Raw genomic sequence first — 13906 nt, forward strand, 5'->3', positions numbered from 1 at the left:
GTCTGTTACACCTGGAGGAGTGAATAGTACGAGGTACATGCCTGGACCCTTGAAACAAAGTGACCATCTGTACTAGCTGACAATGAGCTGTTCATCTTTATTTTGAGAAAGTATAATGCATTATAATCATGTTCAACTGAATCAGTTGGTAAGTTTGGAATTGTATAATGTATCTAAATCCCAAGTTTCAGTGAAGTCTCTTTTCCATTTCTAGTTATATGTGTTAATACCTGGGTATTACTGTATGTATACTTGCTCATCATGGGTATAGTTTTGTAAATCCAAATTGTGTTATTGGGACATAGCCAGGCTTGACAGATTGGAGGGAAAGGGGAATTAAACTGGGGGCCCAGCTGTAAGCAAATAAATATATAGCATCCCTATTTTCTTTGAATCTTTAACAGTTTCATGTGCTAAATGTTAGAATGTACTCTATTTCTCCATCATCCTAAAGTATTTGAATTACAATAATCAATCACTAAAAATGAGACAACCTCCAGGTAACTTCCTCAGAACCGCGACACTAAAAGGATCAGTAGGGATAAGTGTTATACATGGTGTAAGTGCTAAAACTTATCAAAACTGTGGATTTGAATTTTGATTGGTGACCAGACAGGCTTTCAGAAATCTGACAAAAAATGTTCTGCTGTAACAAGTGTCTGTTAAGTAATATAAACCTATAGCTAATAGTATACTGGTCATGGTACCATGGAATTTAATTCATATGTATTACAAAAAATAATAAAACAGTGTTGTTGTTAACAGTTTTATTAAAACAATCCCTTCCCCTAGTCCCTCCCTATCTCCCTGATCCCCCCTCCCCCAACCCACAGGACTCTACCCGTCCTCGGAATCATCAGAGAGTTCATGATTAGAGTTCGAGTCATGATCACTTTCACTAGGCTGCTTGTCCCAGTCCTTCATTTTTGCCCCCATCATAAAGTCCTCGCGCAATATGCTCCACTTGTCGTCTGGTTCCTCCTTGACCTGGGGATTAAATATGCCAGGAGTTAGTAATCTCAGCACTTAAGTTTGTAATTTTATAAGTGGCACATATTGTTAGAATACTAGATTTAAGACTAGAAAAAATATGCAGTCAAGGTGGTAAAATTTTAGGACCTCTATGTTAATCAATAAAAACGTTACCCATGATATTTAACTAAATCCTTCGTTTGCTCAATGCCTCAGCAATGAAGAAATTTATAGATAGCAGTTATACAAGATTGTACATTAACCATGCAGACGCTTTAAAAATCGCTAATGTTATTGTTACAACACTAACCTTCACATTGGTCTGCTCCGTGTCCGGTTGTGAGCTTACATTGCTCTCTGTTCCCTTCAGTATATCAAGAAACTTGCCCTTGGTCAAATTTCCAACAACCTTTGCTTTCTTTGCCTCAGTCAGCCCTGCACTGCTCTCTTCCAATATCTTCTGCTGTTTACGCACAGCATTAAATAACTGGACAACTCCCCTACAAGTATGAGGACTCAACAATATTATACAGCAAGACAACTCCCTACAAGTATGGATACTCGCCGATATTATACAGCAAGACAACCCCCTACAAGTATGGATACTCAATATTATACAGAGCAATATCTTGCAGCTCAACAACTCTCCTACAAGTATGGATACTCGCCGATGTTATACAGCAAGACAACTCCCATACAAGTATGAACACTCAACAATATTATATAGCTTCACAACTCCCCTACAAGTATGGATACTTAACAATATTATACACCATGACAACTCCCCTACAAGTATGAGCACTCAACAATATTATATAGCTGCACAACTCCCCTACAATTATGAGCCCTCAACAATATAATACAGCTTCACAACTCCCCTACAAGTATGAGTACTCAACAATATTATATAGCTTCACAACTCCCTTACAAGTATGAGCACTCAACAATATTATATAGCTGCACAACTCCCCTACAATTATGAGCCCCCAACAATATAATACAGCTTCACAACTCCCCTACAAGTATGAGTACTCAACAATATTATATAGCTTCACAACTCCCCTACAAGTATGAGCACTCAACAATATTATATAACTTCACAACTCCCCTACAATATTGGCACTTAATGACATTATACATGTGTATAACTCCTCTTAAGGAATGGCCACTAAATGACATTATCCAGGTGTATAACTCCAGCCCCCTCTAAAGGTATGGCCACTAAATGACATTATCCAGATATGTAACTCCTCTGAAGTTATGGCCACTAAATGACATCATACAGGTGTACAAATCCCCTAAAAATATGGCCCCTTAATGACATTATACAGGTGTACAAATCCCCTAAAAGTATGGACACTCCTTGACATATGATTGCTATACACCTGCCCAACAAGAATGAGCAGTAAATAACATTACTCAATCATACAACTACACTACCAGTACAGACACTCTGAGTAATATACGTATAAAACTCCCAATACATATTCTAAGACACATATAAAATAATTTCATTTGAATCATTTGAAGATTGCTAAATTTAAATTCTTTGAAATGCCAAATATTGATTCCATAGGTTTCCAGCACTTACTGCTACATGTTTTCATTGTTGAATGCGTGTATTTCAGTATAATCGGTCACCTAATGGTTTCTCAGATATCACCGAGTAAAGGAGGAGGATCAGGTAGCTCGGATTTCTTAAGATTTAGAAAATATATACAAAGCTTTCTTAATGTGTTAACTTAGAATAAAAAGAGTCACTGCATTCCGTTTTATACATTTGTATCCTACATTGGAATAAGACAATTCAAGAAACATATAACAAGGTATTTGCAGCAATTTTATACATGTACTAAAATTCTTATAACTGAATACAAACCTCTGAGCTATTTTTTGAAGTGCTTTTTCTTTTTCACGTTCCAAAGGGTCTGGTTTTCTTCTACCCATTGCTTCCCAAAGACGTTTCTGAAAATCAAACGTAAATACATTCACATAACACACATATGAGTATTAAAAAAAGAGTTTTGAAAATTACAAATGGAACAAACTAAACTTGGAAATATATCTATCCCTTGTAATGGTTTAAACACTGATGTTATATGCAGTTTGAAGTTATGTGATGGAGATCTTTATTTGCACTATTGGTCAATGTTACATATCCAAGTATCATGGCTCTAGACCTTATGAATTTAAGATATTTAAACCATGTGACCTTGCCAAGGTCAAGGCATACCCGGTAAATATGAAACAGCTTCTATTGGGAATGGGGCCCATTACCAGCCCAAAAAGTCCCCAGAAAACCCCCCAGGTTAACCGATGACCCCAGCCATCAGTTGAAGTTGTACACTGCTGGTAATATATGGTACCAAAAATTGAAATAAAATAAATTGATAGTTAAAACCCATAACCCTATTGGATAGTGTAAGACGAAAAAAGTTATTACACGGACTATCACTGCCTATACTGTTTATAGGCAAGGATATATAATGTTTTAGAAATCAGTGTACATGCGATCTTTCAGGTCGAATTTTTATGATAATCTATAAGCAAGGTTTAAATTTAGACCAATGATGATTAATCACAATATGGAATAAAATCACTCAAATTTAGTTAACAATTTGTTTTGCTTTTTGAGAGTGTCAGGAAATCGAAATCATAACGCTGGAGGTAAATACTAATCTCAACACCCAACAAAGTGGATGGATCATGAAATACATGTATTAACATTATGAGGATAAACATTTTGAAGGAAACAATTCTCAGTATGGTGACCCCGTCATATAACTTCTAATCGACATATTCAAAATTCATTTGATCAATTTCTCAAAACAAATGAAAGAAGAAATGAACCATGTATATATACTGTAGGGTACCAAAGTAAATGAATATAAATCTTTGTGTATGTAGCTGTATGTGACATCAAAGGCATGATCATTGGAATTGCAAATAGGAAACATTAAGAAAACAAAATATACACCATATCAATGAGCATATGAGTCGGGTCTGTTTGCTCTTTCAATTTTATATTTCACCTTTTCTAAACTGGCTAAGCTTTCATTTGTTTCATCACTCAGTTTTGGTTTCTTCTCCTCGCCACCATCTTCAGTTTGCTTCTCCTGTCTTTTGCGATTGATTTCCTTATCACTTGTTCCCTTAGCCAGAATAACCTTGGTGTGTTTAGGTAATTGTTTCCCTAAAATTTTTGCCATGGCGTCAGCCAAACCAGCTTTCTGAGAACTCTCTGGAACCACGTCTTCTGGCGCTTCATCATCTCCTGATGCTTCATCATCTCCCGACACTTCATCATCATTTCCTGACGCTTCATCATCTCCTGACGCTTCATCATCACCTCCTGACGCTTCATCATCATCATCTCCTGATGCTTCATCATCATCATCTCCTGATGCTTCATCATCGTCTGACCCTTCATCATCATCTGACACTTCATCATCACCTCCTGACACTTCATCATCGTCTGATGGTTCACCTGAAAATGTCAACATGATTTTTACTATGATTTTTTTGTCATAATGTACCAGGTATACTGACAGAAGCACATTGAACCGCTTATATTACATGATATAATAATGTAATAAATGATCATGTCATCCTAGTCCTACAGATTCTTATAATTACCTTTAATCGATGATTAACAGCCAGATATGTAATTTGTGATGGTTTTGGCATAGAAAGAAGAATAGTTTAACACATTGAACCGCTTATACTACATGATATAATAATGTAATAAATGATCATGTAATCCTAGTCCTACAGATGCTTATAATTACCTTTAATTGATGATTAACAGCCAGATATGTAATGTGTGATGGTTTTGGCATAGAAAGAAGAATAGTTTATAGAGTGAAGAAATCTAGAGAAATGACAGGTTAGTTAGCAAAGAGAAGAGAGATTTTCAAACTAGTAAAGTTTTTACATAATCAATGTAGGCATCAAAATGTGTTGCAACCTTTCAAGACTGACTGAATTTGTCAAGCTATGACTGAGAGTCAAGCTAGACTTATAAGATTTCATACTCAACAGATCTATAGTAGAGAATGATCATTCTGAGGGATCAAATGTTGAAGACAGAAATTGAGCACATAGTTTTTGGTACTACATGTAGGTCATTTTGCATTGGTACCAAGATATTTCAGTACTTGCAAAAGATATTTTGGTCCTTCCCAAAATTTGTTTCAACATTTTCGGCACTTGGATGGACATTTCAATTAGTATTTTGTGTGCTATTTGCTGATTTTATGTTTTAACAGGTTGGGCATAACGGCGCATATGGGTATTGATCCTGTATTTGGGTAACAATTTTATTACTAAAATGGAGAATAAAGTTAAATGATAACACATAAAGTTCTTTTAAACATTATGAACAAAAAAGGGCGTCATTCTTCCAACATAATCCGATTTTATAAAAAACACAATGACTTTTATGAGGTACAAATGTGCACAAATAAATGTTAATTCAGTGGTCTAAATCTTTTTGAAATGACAAATTATATCCACTCCATTGATTAAAGTGTGTTGTAGAGTACAGCTATAAATATAACACACAGAAAAAATCATACGCGCCTGTTGTTATTTTCCAAAAAAGTTAGGCATCAGAATTGATAACTATTTGTGTATCATTGTGTTATTTATCAGGTCCAGTACACACTGCCGATTGCGCTATATAGCTATAAAGACATATATAGCTCTATTCACCTTTAAATTATAGCTGTATTGAGTTATATTTTCTCAGACTTCAATTTCCATTAATTAAAGCAAAGTCGCATAAAACAATAAGGTTTATGGTAAAGTTGACTACAAAAAGCATACATTTAAATGTTTATTTTCATTTTTCATAAATGTTAGATTTTTTACATCATTATTTTTTAAAATGGGTAACTGTAACCCAAATGCAGGATGATAACCCATAGTTATGCGCCGTTGTGCCCAACATGTTTAAGATAATTCAACATTTTTTCGTTTTTAATATAAAATACCCAAACAATTCTATTATAAGCATTTTATTGCAAATAATTTTAATATATACATTTTTATATCCTTCTTAAATGTACAACAATCGACCATGAATTGCGATTCGTCTGCTAAACTGATGAACATTAGGCCTAACAATGTGTAATTAAACATGAAACTATGAAACATGTCGTACATTTTTGGGGTTGTATATCGGTAAGCTTATATGGAGATTTATCGTGGTGACTTTTTCTGAAAATCGGGCAATCAGTTTGTTTACAAACCTGTTTCTATGCCGTCATCATCTATATCGCCCTCGTCAGAGCTTAAATCAACATTTTCAGTCATAGCGATTGATGATTCCACGTGCGTGGCCGCCATGATTGTTTTAGTTGATGTAAATTCCACATCGTTGTTCGAAGTAACGTTAAAAATATAACTAAAACAAATTCTCAAAAACAAGAAACATGTTTAAATGAATTTGCTGCTTCTTCTTTCATTTAATTTGTATTTCAATTACTATTCTGGAGGAAATGCCAAAATGATCTAGTTTGATTAGTTTCGTTCTTCTGTTATTTTGATATATTTTGAGAGCATGGATCGCCGGAAGTTGCAAATGTAAACAGAAGGATTTTTAGAAGGAGAGTGTGTCACGTCGTTTTTATCAAATGGTGCTCCCCAGATAGAAAATTTAAGGTGCATTATCAACCTATTTTTGTATTCCTTACCTTCATTTTTTTTGTAGCTATGATGATCTTATGTACGTTGTGTACATTCAATATTCTTCAGAGTAGAGGCATTGCACTATAATTCCTTTGCGCAATTGGTCCCATTTGTAATCTATTTTGTGGATAGATCAGATGACTATATATGTTATAACATACATATGCTAACGTATTTACGCATACAATATATGATTGCATGCTACAAATAATCATTGTCTCTATAATGTCCTCACCAAGTTTGATTTTGTTCGTAAAAAAATCAAGATCAGGGGCGACAACTCATGATTTACAGAAAAGGAACAATTAAAATCTGCCACTGTAGATAATACTATAATTGTAGGTGAATTACTGGGTCGATTGCTGGCAACCTGGTAGCTCAATTGGTGAGAGCATAGGGTTTTGTCTCATATTTCTGATGTTTGTTTAAGTGCGCAATTATGCATGTAGCATGTGAGCATTTCAGACATTGGTAATGAACCCCTTTGATTATATATATAACGTTAGAGCACTCGTCTAGAGGTAGAAGGTACCATGTTCAAATCCCAGTCTGGCTATGCATTTTTCATCTCTGTTACATAAATTTACATGAATAACCATTGCTTACTTTATAGTAGGCTGAGTGAATTTCACATTTCTGTGTTCATTTTGGACACCCTTTCTCTTCAAACAAACAGGATGATCAGATTGAGTCTGCAATTAAAGCTGAATAAAACATATACGTATGCCATATAAAATGAGGTACATATAATATAATCAGTAAAAAGTGCAGAATGGGCCATGCAAATATAAACAGTTGAATGTTAACTGAATTAATAAGTACTCGCAATCATTAGTTATTCAGTTTTCAGTTCATGTCCAACCGTTTCTATAAAAAAAAATGCAAATAAAAAGTATGTTATACATAAATCAAACTAATAAAACCATTATTTTACAGGTTATACATTATGAAAAGGAATAATTTAATGGCCAAATGGAGACAACATGATGCAGAGTCTAATTACACTGACCATGACAGAAGATCAAAGACCAGCTCACCTCACTCAGCTGATGGAAGAACTAAGACCTTCATACCCCAAAGAGCTGAGGGAAGGCCACATATGGAGGAGAAAGGCCAACCAAAGAAACTGAAGACAAGCAGAAAGGAGAGGAAACCTGGAAACTTAAGTCAGCAAAACAAGACAACTGGGAACAACTGTGGCCAAGCAGATACATTGGGTATCCTTTATAAAGGCAGAGACTAACATTTTAACTGGTGCATGGAAAACAGAATCCCAAGACTTCTGGTAAAATGGCACTAGATTTGGTTCCCGTTAAATGTTTATTGTTCTTTCAATAATTGAAATCTTTGATTTCTTCCTGTAATTAATAACACTTAAAGAATTAAATGCATATTTGGTAATTACCTGTTTTAAAGATTTTCTTATTGGTTATAAGTGCGCAACATCCTGATTTTTTTAATCTGGTTAGATGTATGTAGGGGAACTAGACCGGGTCGATGGTTGGCGACCTGGTAGCTCAATTGGTAGATTATCCATCTATATTAACTTCCTCAAAAAATTAAAAACATGTTGTTCATTGTTACTAAACACATCTATGTTATGTTGCTATGTTAAACAATCTAAACCAATGTTCATAAATAAAAGGTGCATCCTAGCATCACCTTGACATGTACATGTTTCCATCAATTTTCACCAGCCATTTGTATACTACATTTTTGTAGTAGTATTTTTTTTCTATATTATGCTTTGCTTTAATACCATGTAATATAACTAAATGTTTAATGGTGAATAATCAGTTGAATATATGAAACTGTTATTTTGTAACGTAACTATAAAATAAAAGATTCCTTGATTATTGTGTAGATATACCAGGGTTTTACTTTGATGCAGAGAAGAAAAAGTACTTCCGCATACAGCCCAACCACAACAGTAGCAGCAGCAGCACTGTTACAAGGGAGACAATCCAAAGGCGAGAGAAGGAACAGCTTAGATTAAAGGAATTATCTGGCCCAGAAACATGTAGAAAACTTACACAGTCAACCAATCATACTTCAGGTTCAAAAAGTTCTAGTGATCTACCTCATCTGTTAAATAGTATATGTACTGGTGCTATGTCAAAACATCGATTTGATAACTTGTTTGCTTTTAAAAGAATTTCTAACATAGATTTAACTCATTCAGGATGTCGAAGACTTATAAGCCAGATTCAACCGACTTATAGTAAACTTGAACATATGCATAAAATGGAGGTTAGTGAAAATGCAGATTGTATTCTTGGACTGTGGAGCAAACAGGAAATTAGTAGTTATAGTATTCAGCTGATAGACTTAAAGCGAGACAAGCGGACCAATGTTCGGAGTCGTTTGTGTGTCAACATGGAGTCTCCAGAATTTTCTGCTTTAGTCATCTGGAACAAGGTGACTGATGTTTGTTGGGCTGACCTGAAACGTAACTATGGCAACAATAATGGCAGACATGTTCTATTTACGACTATGTCCTTGACCTGTGCTGGTGATGACATGAGTATGGCCAGGATACGTCAGTTTCCGCAGACTTTTGACCGAGCCCATGACCTTGAGTTTAGTTTGGGTCACAAATGTACATGGACCTGTGCCTGGAATACACACGGACAGAACTTCAGTGTAGGGAGTGAGAAGTGTGGTCTACTACTTGATGTGGAAACAAGACGACTCTGGGAGCTGAACACCAATAATGGTGATCCCCTGGCTCAGATATTTGACACAAAGGTAAGATTCTCCGAGAGAAACCCCTACCACGGATAATTGACATGAAGGTAGGACTAAGGAAACAACATTCCTGAACAAATATTTCATACAAAGGTAAGACTGTCAGAGAGAAACCCCTGACACAGAAATTTGACACGAAGATAAATCAGAAAGAAAATATTAGAAAGGTGTGGGGTGGGAAGGTGATGAATTTAACGAAAGGCACATACAGTATTTGGAAAACGTTTTTGGATATTTTCAATTTGTTTGCAAGTATTTAAATTTCGATCACAACATGGTACATTGTATTACTGTTTTCACATTAACAGTTTTTGACTGGCCTTTTTGGTAACATATATGATGTTTCACCCAAACGTCGGAATGCTGTCAGGCCTTTGGTTGCCGAGGGCAATATTCTGATCTGATGGTCGAATATAACAAAAGGTATTATTATACCTTCTGTCAAAATCTTGTAATCTGATTGGTTGAGAAAGATGTGAACATTTTCAATGTTACTTGCTCGTTTTACAAAGATAAAAAAGACAGGGTGACATTCCAAAAAATATCACATGCGCCAAACGTATGCGTGCACGGTTCGTCCCAGTGCCAGGGTGTTATTCCAAAAATTGTTACATGCGCCAAACGTGTGCGTGCACGGTTCGTCCCAGTGCCAGGGTATTATCAAATCACGTTCATGGTTGGTTCATTCGACAACTGTTGAGATGAAGTCTTGGTTTATGTCAAATCAACACAAGGACCTTTAAAAATGGTGAAGTGGTGAAACAACTAAACATGACACTCTGTATAATAAAATAAATATCACATTCATGAGAGGGCGATATTGCATATTTTCACCCCTCGGAAAGCATTGTTGACCGAGGCGAAGCCGAGGTCAACATTGCTTCCTTGGGGTGAAAATATGCATTATTGCCCTCTCATGAATGTGATATTTATATAATATTGCCTAAAGACCCAGTTGATAACAGCTTTATTATGCATTTTAAATTTAAACAGAAATGAATCCTATTCTGCAAGTGCAATATCACAAGAAATATTCACCAAGGGACAACAAAATATTTTTTAATGTCATTAAATGATGGGATTAAATGTTGCCAATAGGTCAACATTATTATGAACTTTAATTATAAGCAGTCCAACCTCCTAAGTTTTGGACAGGTTAATATATCACACTAACTGTTCACATTTTATCGAAGGAAGAATGTGAAGAGTAAGAATTTCAAGGGTATAACAATACATTATATGAAAATGTACCTGGTGGGCACCCAATGTAAGCATTAATGCCATTACTGATGATTTTCATCAGTATGGTTCAAATTTTATCATAATTGTGGTACTTAAATAAACAATATTCAAACTGACACCTGTTGTGTATTTCAGACTCGCTACTGCCTGTACACAGGGACACGGAAGAACCAGATTCTAACCCATGACCTACGTAGTATTTCCAGCCGGCCTACTGCAAGTATGAGCCAGTCCTGTAGTGTCTGTAGTCTACGACTGTTCCAGGATAATACAAAGCTACTGGCCAGCGATGTCAGGGGCAAAGTACGTAACATAACTTCTGTATGTTTGTTAATTTCAAGACAGAGAAAAGTTTCTAGAGTATTAATAGTATATCATATGCAATTCTGTGGGTATTTTCATATTGATCAAGGATGTAAAATGTGTCCGGACCTTTAGTTACATTTCACTGACTCTTTTGTTCCTACACCCATAGGTTTGGGAGAAAAAATATTCTTCAAAAATTGTTGGAATTCTAAATCCTAAGCTGAGTATTTTTTTCTCTCTTTTTAATCTATGCTTCATGGACTAGCATATGACAAATTGAACATTAGGGTATATATGCAAATGGTCTTTTTGTTTTGTAGGTGTGTCTATGGGACTTGCGAATGAGAAAAGTTGTCCAGCAGTACACTGGGTTGAAAAACCAGTATCGGTGTATACCAATACACGTGGATGATCAGGAACGCATTGTGTATGGTGGTAAGTCTACAGCCTGTGTAGGGAGTACTTGTACAGTAAAATGGCCAGGAACACCTTGTGTATGGGGTTAGTGAATCTATATGCAGCCTTTGTAGAAATTAGTTCTGCAGCATTAGTGTTGAATATAAATGCTAAATTGTTCATGATGAATCTCTTCTTGAGAAAACTAGATCAGATTAATAAAATTATAAAAGCTTGCAATCCTTGACCATGTTTACTGTAGTGTTTTGTGGTTAACTTTGTTTGAATGATTTTATGAAGATGTTTTTGATGGCGTACATTGTACCTCCCGATGGGGATACAGTTTACCCCCTGGTTCAGTTATGTAGCTCCACTCCACCCTTGTCTACTTGGAATTGTTTGATGTTAACCCTCATACTGTCAATTTGTTTCATCACTGGCATTTCAGTTGGATGCTTCATTTATCGGATAGTTATACCATGCTTCTTCTCTGTATATCACCTCCATAACCTTTTTGAATAATCTCGATATATTTTGCCTGACTACCTCATTCTATCATTTTACAGCCGACTCGGAAGGATACACTCGGTTCTGGTGTCTTCAGACAGGGGCTTTACTGAGAACAATACCTCCGCCCTCGTCTCTCGCACAGGATTTTATACCTTCAGTGGCCTACTCAGATAGATGGTCAGGAGAGGAGGGCAACGCTGGCCTGCTGATGGGACTAGGTGACAAGTTCTACCTGTACCCAAGCATGAGCACAGATGACATCACTGAGTCGCCAGAATCTGTCAATGTCTCCACGCCCATCTATTTCTGAGCAAAAGGATTTCTATCTGGGATAGCATCTCTTACATAAAACAAGGAATTTACCAAACACGAGAAAGACGAGGAATGTACTTGAAAGTCATAACCTGACAAGGGAAATAACTCTTAAGCCAGAAAATAACACCTGAGTAGCTTTCCTTTATTGTGATCCAGAAGGTTGTACCGCTCGGACCAGAGATGTTCGTTTGTGATCTGATGCTGCTTTCATTAACCTTTGCAAGTCTGCCAGGATTTAAACCCGAAAATATTACATTTATAAACAGACAAACTGACTATTCCACATAATCGAACAGGCCCCTGTTGTTGCTTAATTTCCTACATATAAGGGAGCATACTCAATGTGCAAAAAGAAAGCTGTGAAAGGGCTTCTTCTTTTTTATTATAGCTGATGCAGGGGTAAGCTTTACCTATAGTGGGAAGTCATGTAAACACAAAATTCAACATAGATGATATGTGCTTGACTATTTCATGAGCATCAACTGTAAGTGTATTTGTAGCTTGTTCTAGTGACTTCAAAACTTCAAACACAAATCAAACTTTCATTATTTACAGAAACTTCTGAACTTATAATGGCATGAATGGTATGGAGAATAATAACTTATGATGCAGGGGAACCTGTATAAACATTCAACTTTAATTTAAAGCCAGTTTGACACAGTAGGTAATGAACACCAGATGACAATACAAACAAGCAAAGCATAATATGCTCTTAGGAAACTTGTTACCAAAAGAAAAAAAGATGAAGAAAAAAAGACATTTTTTTCTGTGATCAAGTCAAATTGATTTTGAATTCAAAATAAAAAGAAGTGAATATGAAAGTGGGAATAAAACCGTAATTTTTAGACATAATCGATGAATGCAGTGCAAAATATGAACAGAGGAAACATTAACAGGGATTTCTTTGAAAAAATAAGACCATGCGTTTAGGAAGAGTAAGCGTGTTCTATATGATTAGCAATAACCACCATGCAAAGCTTGGTTGAATACAAGTAAAACTAAGTTTTCAATGTGGGATTTGGGATATTGAGAAATACGTGATATGCTAATGAGCATAATCAAATTCATCTATCTTCATATCACACAAGGAAATAGAAAAAGATCATAACAGACAACGATGGCGACTATAAAAGCTATAGCTTATCATTTTCATGAACCTGTAGCTCTCGAAAAGTTTTGTTGTCAATCAGAGCCGATATCTGTCTGGGAAAACCAAGAAATTTGTAGCAAGCCATGGAATACCAAATCAGCTGCGACATGTAAACACCGTAGGTTAGAGACTATGGAAATGTTACTATCGAGAAAGGTCACGATCACGATCAGAAAATTGTCATCTTCACAGTAAGACATCCCTCTTCGTCATGTAGAGGTAGAGTAATCTCCTATCTTCCTAATGATGAAATGTTGTGTTAATGTAACCTATTTATTTTTAACTAAAAAGACCATAACACAGAAGAAGATAAAATATGAAATATCATTATGTCGTGAATGTTTTATTAATAAATAAAATTCACTACCAAGCACTAAAAGACAGCAAGACAGCTAGGAAAATACAAAAACATAACTACTAAAATACAATCGAAGGTAACTATATAACCACAACCTTATACATAGATAACTATAATAGTATAAATTGGTAACTACAAAAGTATACATCATAATTAATAGATTTTTTTTCCCCAACCTCTGCGTTAACAAGATAAATAAGTTCAACTTCAATACATTA

At 35.5% G+C, this 13906-nt stretch overlaps 2 protein-coding genes across 3 annotated transcripts; one reads left to right on the top strand and one right to left on the bottom strand.

Annotated features, from left to right (window-relative positions):
- Nucleotides 1-759: 759 nt before the first annotated feature.
- Nucleotides 760-6356, bottom strand: LOC110446460 (RRP15-like protein). Of its 2 annotated transcripts, XM_021491623.1 has the most exons (6): nt 6225-6355; nt 4361-4459; nt 4005-4243; nt 2852-2937; nt 1283-1472; nt 760-987 (listed from the first exon to the last, which is right to left on the bottom strand). In XM_021491623.1, exons 1-6 carry the CDS (start codon nt 6319-6321, stop codon nt 838-840), a joined length of 861 nt encoding a protein of 286 aa, XP_021347298.1. In that variant the 5' UTR covers nt 6322-6355; the 3' UTR covers nt 760-837. The 2 variants fall into 2 exon arrangements, with proteins under 2 accessions (XP_021347298.1, XP_021347297.1); XM_021491622.1 differs by having other exon boundaries at nt 4005-4459; nt 6225-6356.
- Nucleotides 6357-6439: 83 nt separating this feature from the next.
- LOC110446458 (DDB1- and CUL4-associated factor 4-like) lies at nt 6440-12846 on the top strand. Its single transcript, XM_021491619.1, has 6 exons — nt 6440-6636; nt 7600-7880; nt 8528-9411; nt 10789-10956; nt 11280-11394; nt 11922-12846. Exons 2-6 carry the CDS (start codon nt 7610-7612, stop codon nt 12173-12175), a joined length of 1692 nt encoding a protein of 563 aa, XP_021347294.1. The 5' UTR covers nt 6440-6636; nt 7600-7609; the 3' UTR covers nt 12176-12846.
- Nucleotides 12847-13906: the final 1060 nt, after the last annotated feature.

Source organism: Mizuhopecten yessoensis, unplaced genomic scaffold, assembly GCF_002113885.1.
Source record: "Mizuhopecten yessoensis strain PY_sf001 unplaced genomic scaffold, ASM211388v2 scaffold2699, whole genome shotgun sequence".
Taxonomy (NCBI): Eukaryota; Metazoa; Mollusca; class Bivalvia; order Pectinida; family Pectinidae; genus Mizuhopecten; species Mizuhopecten yessoensis.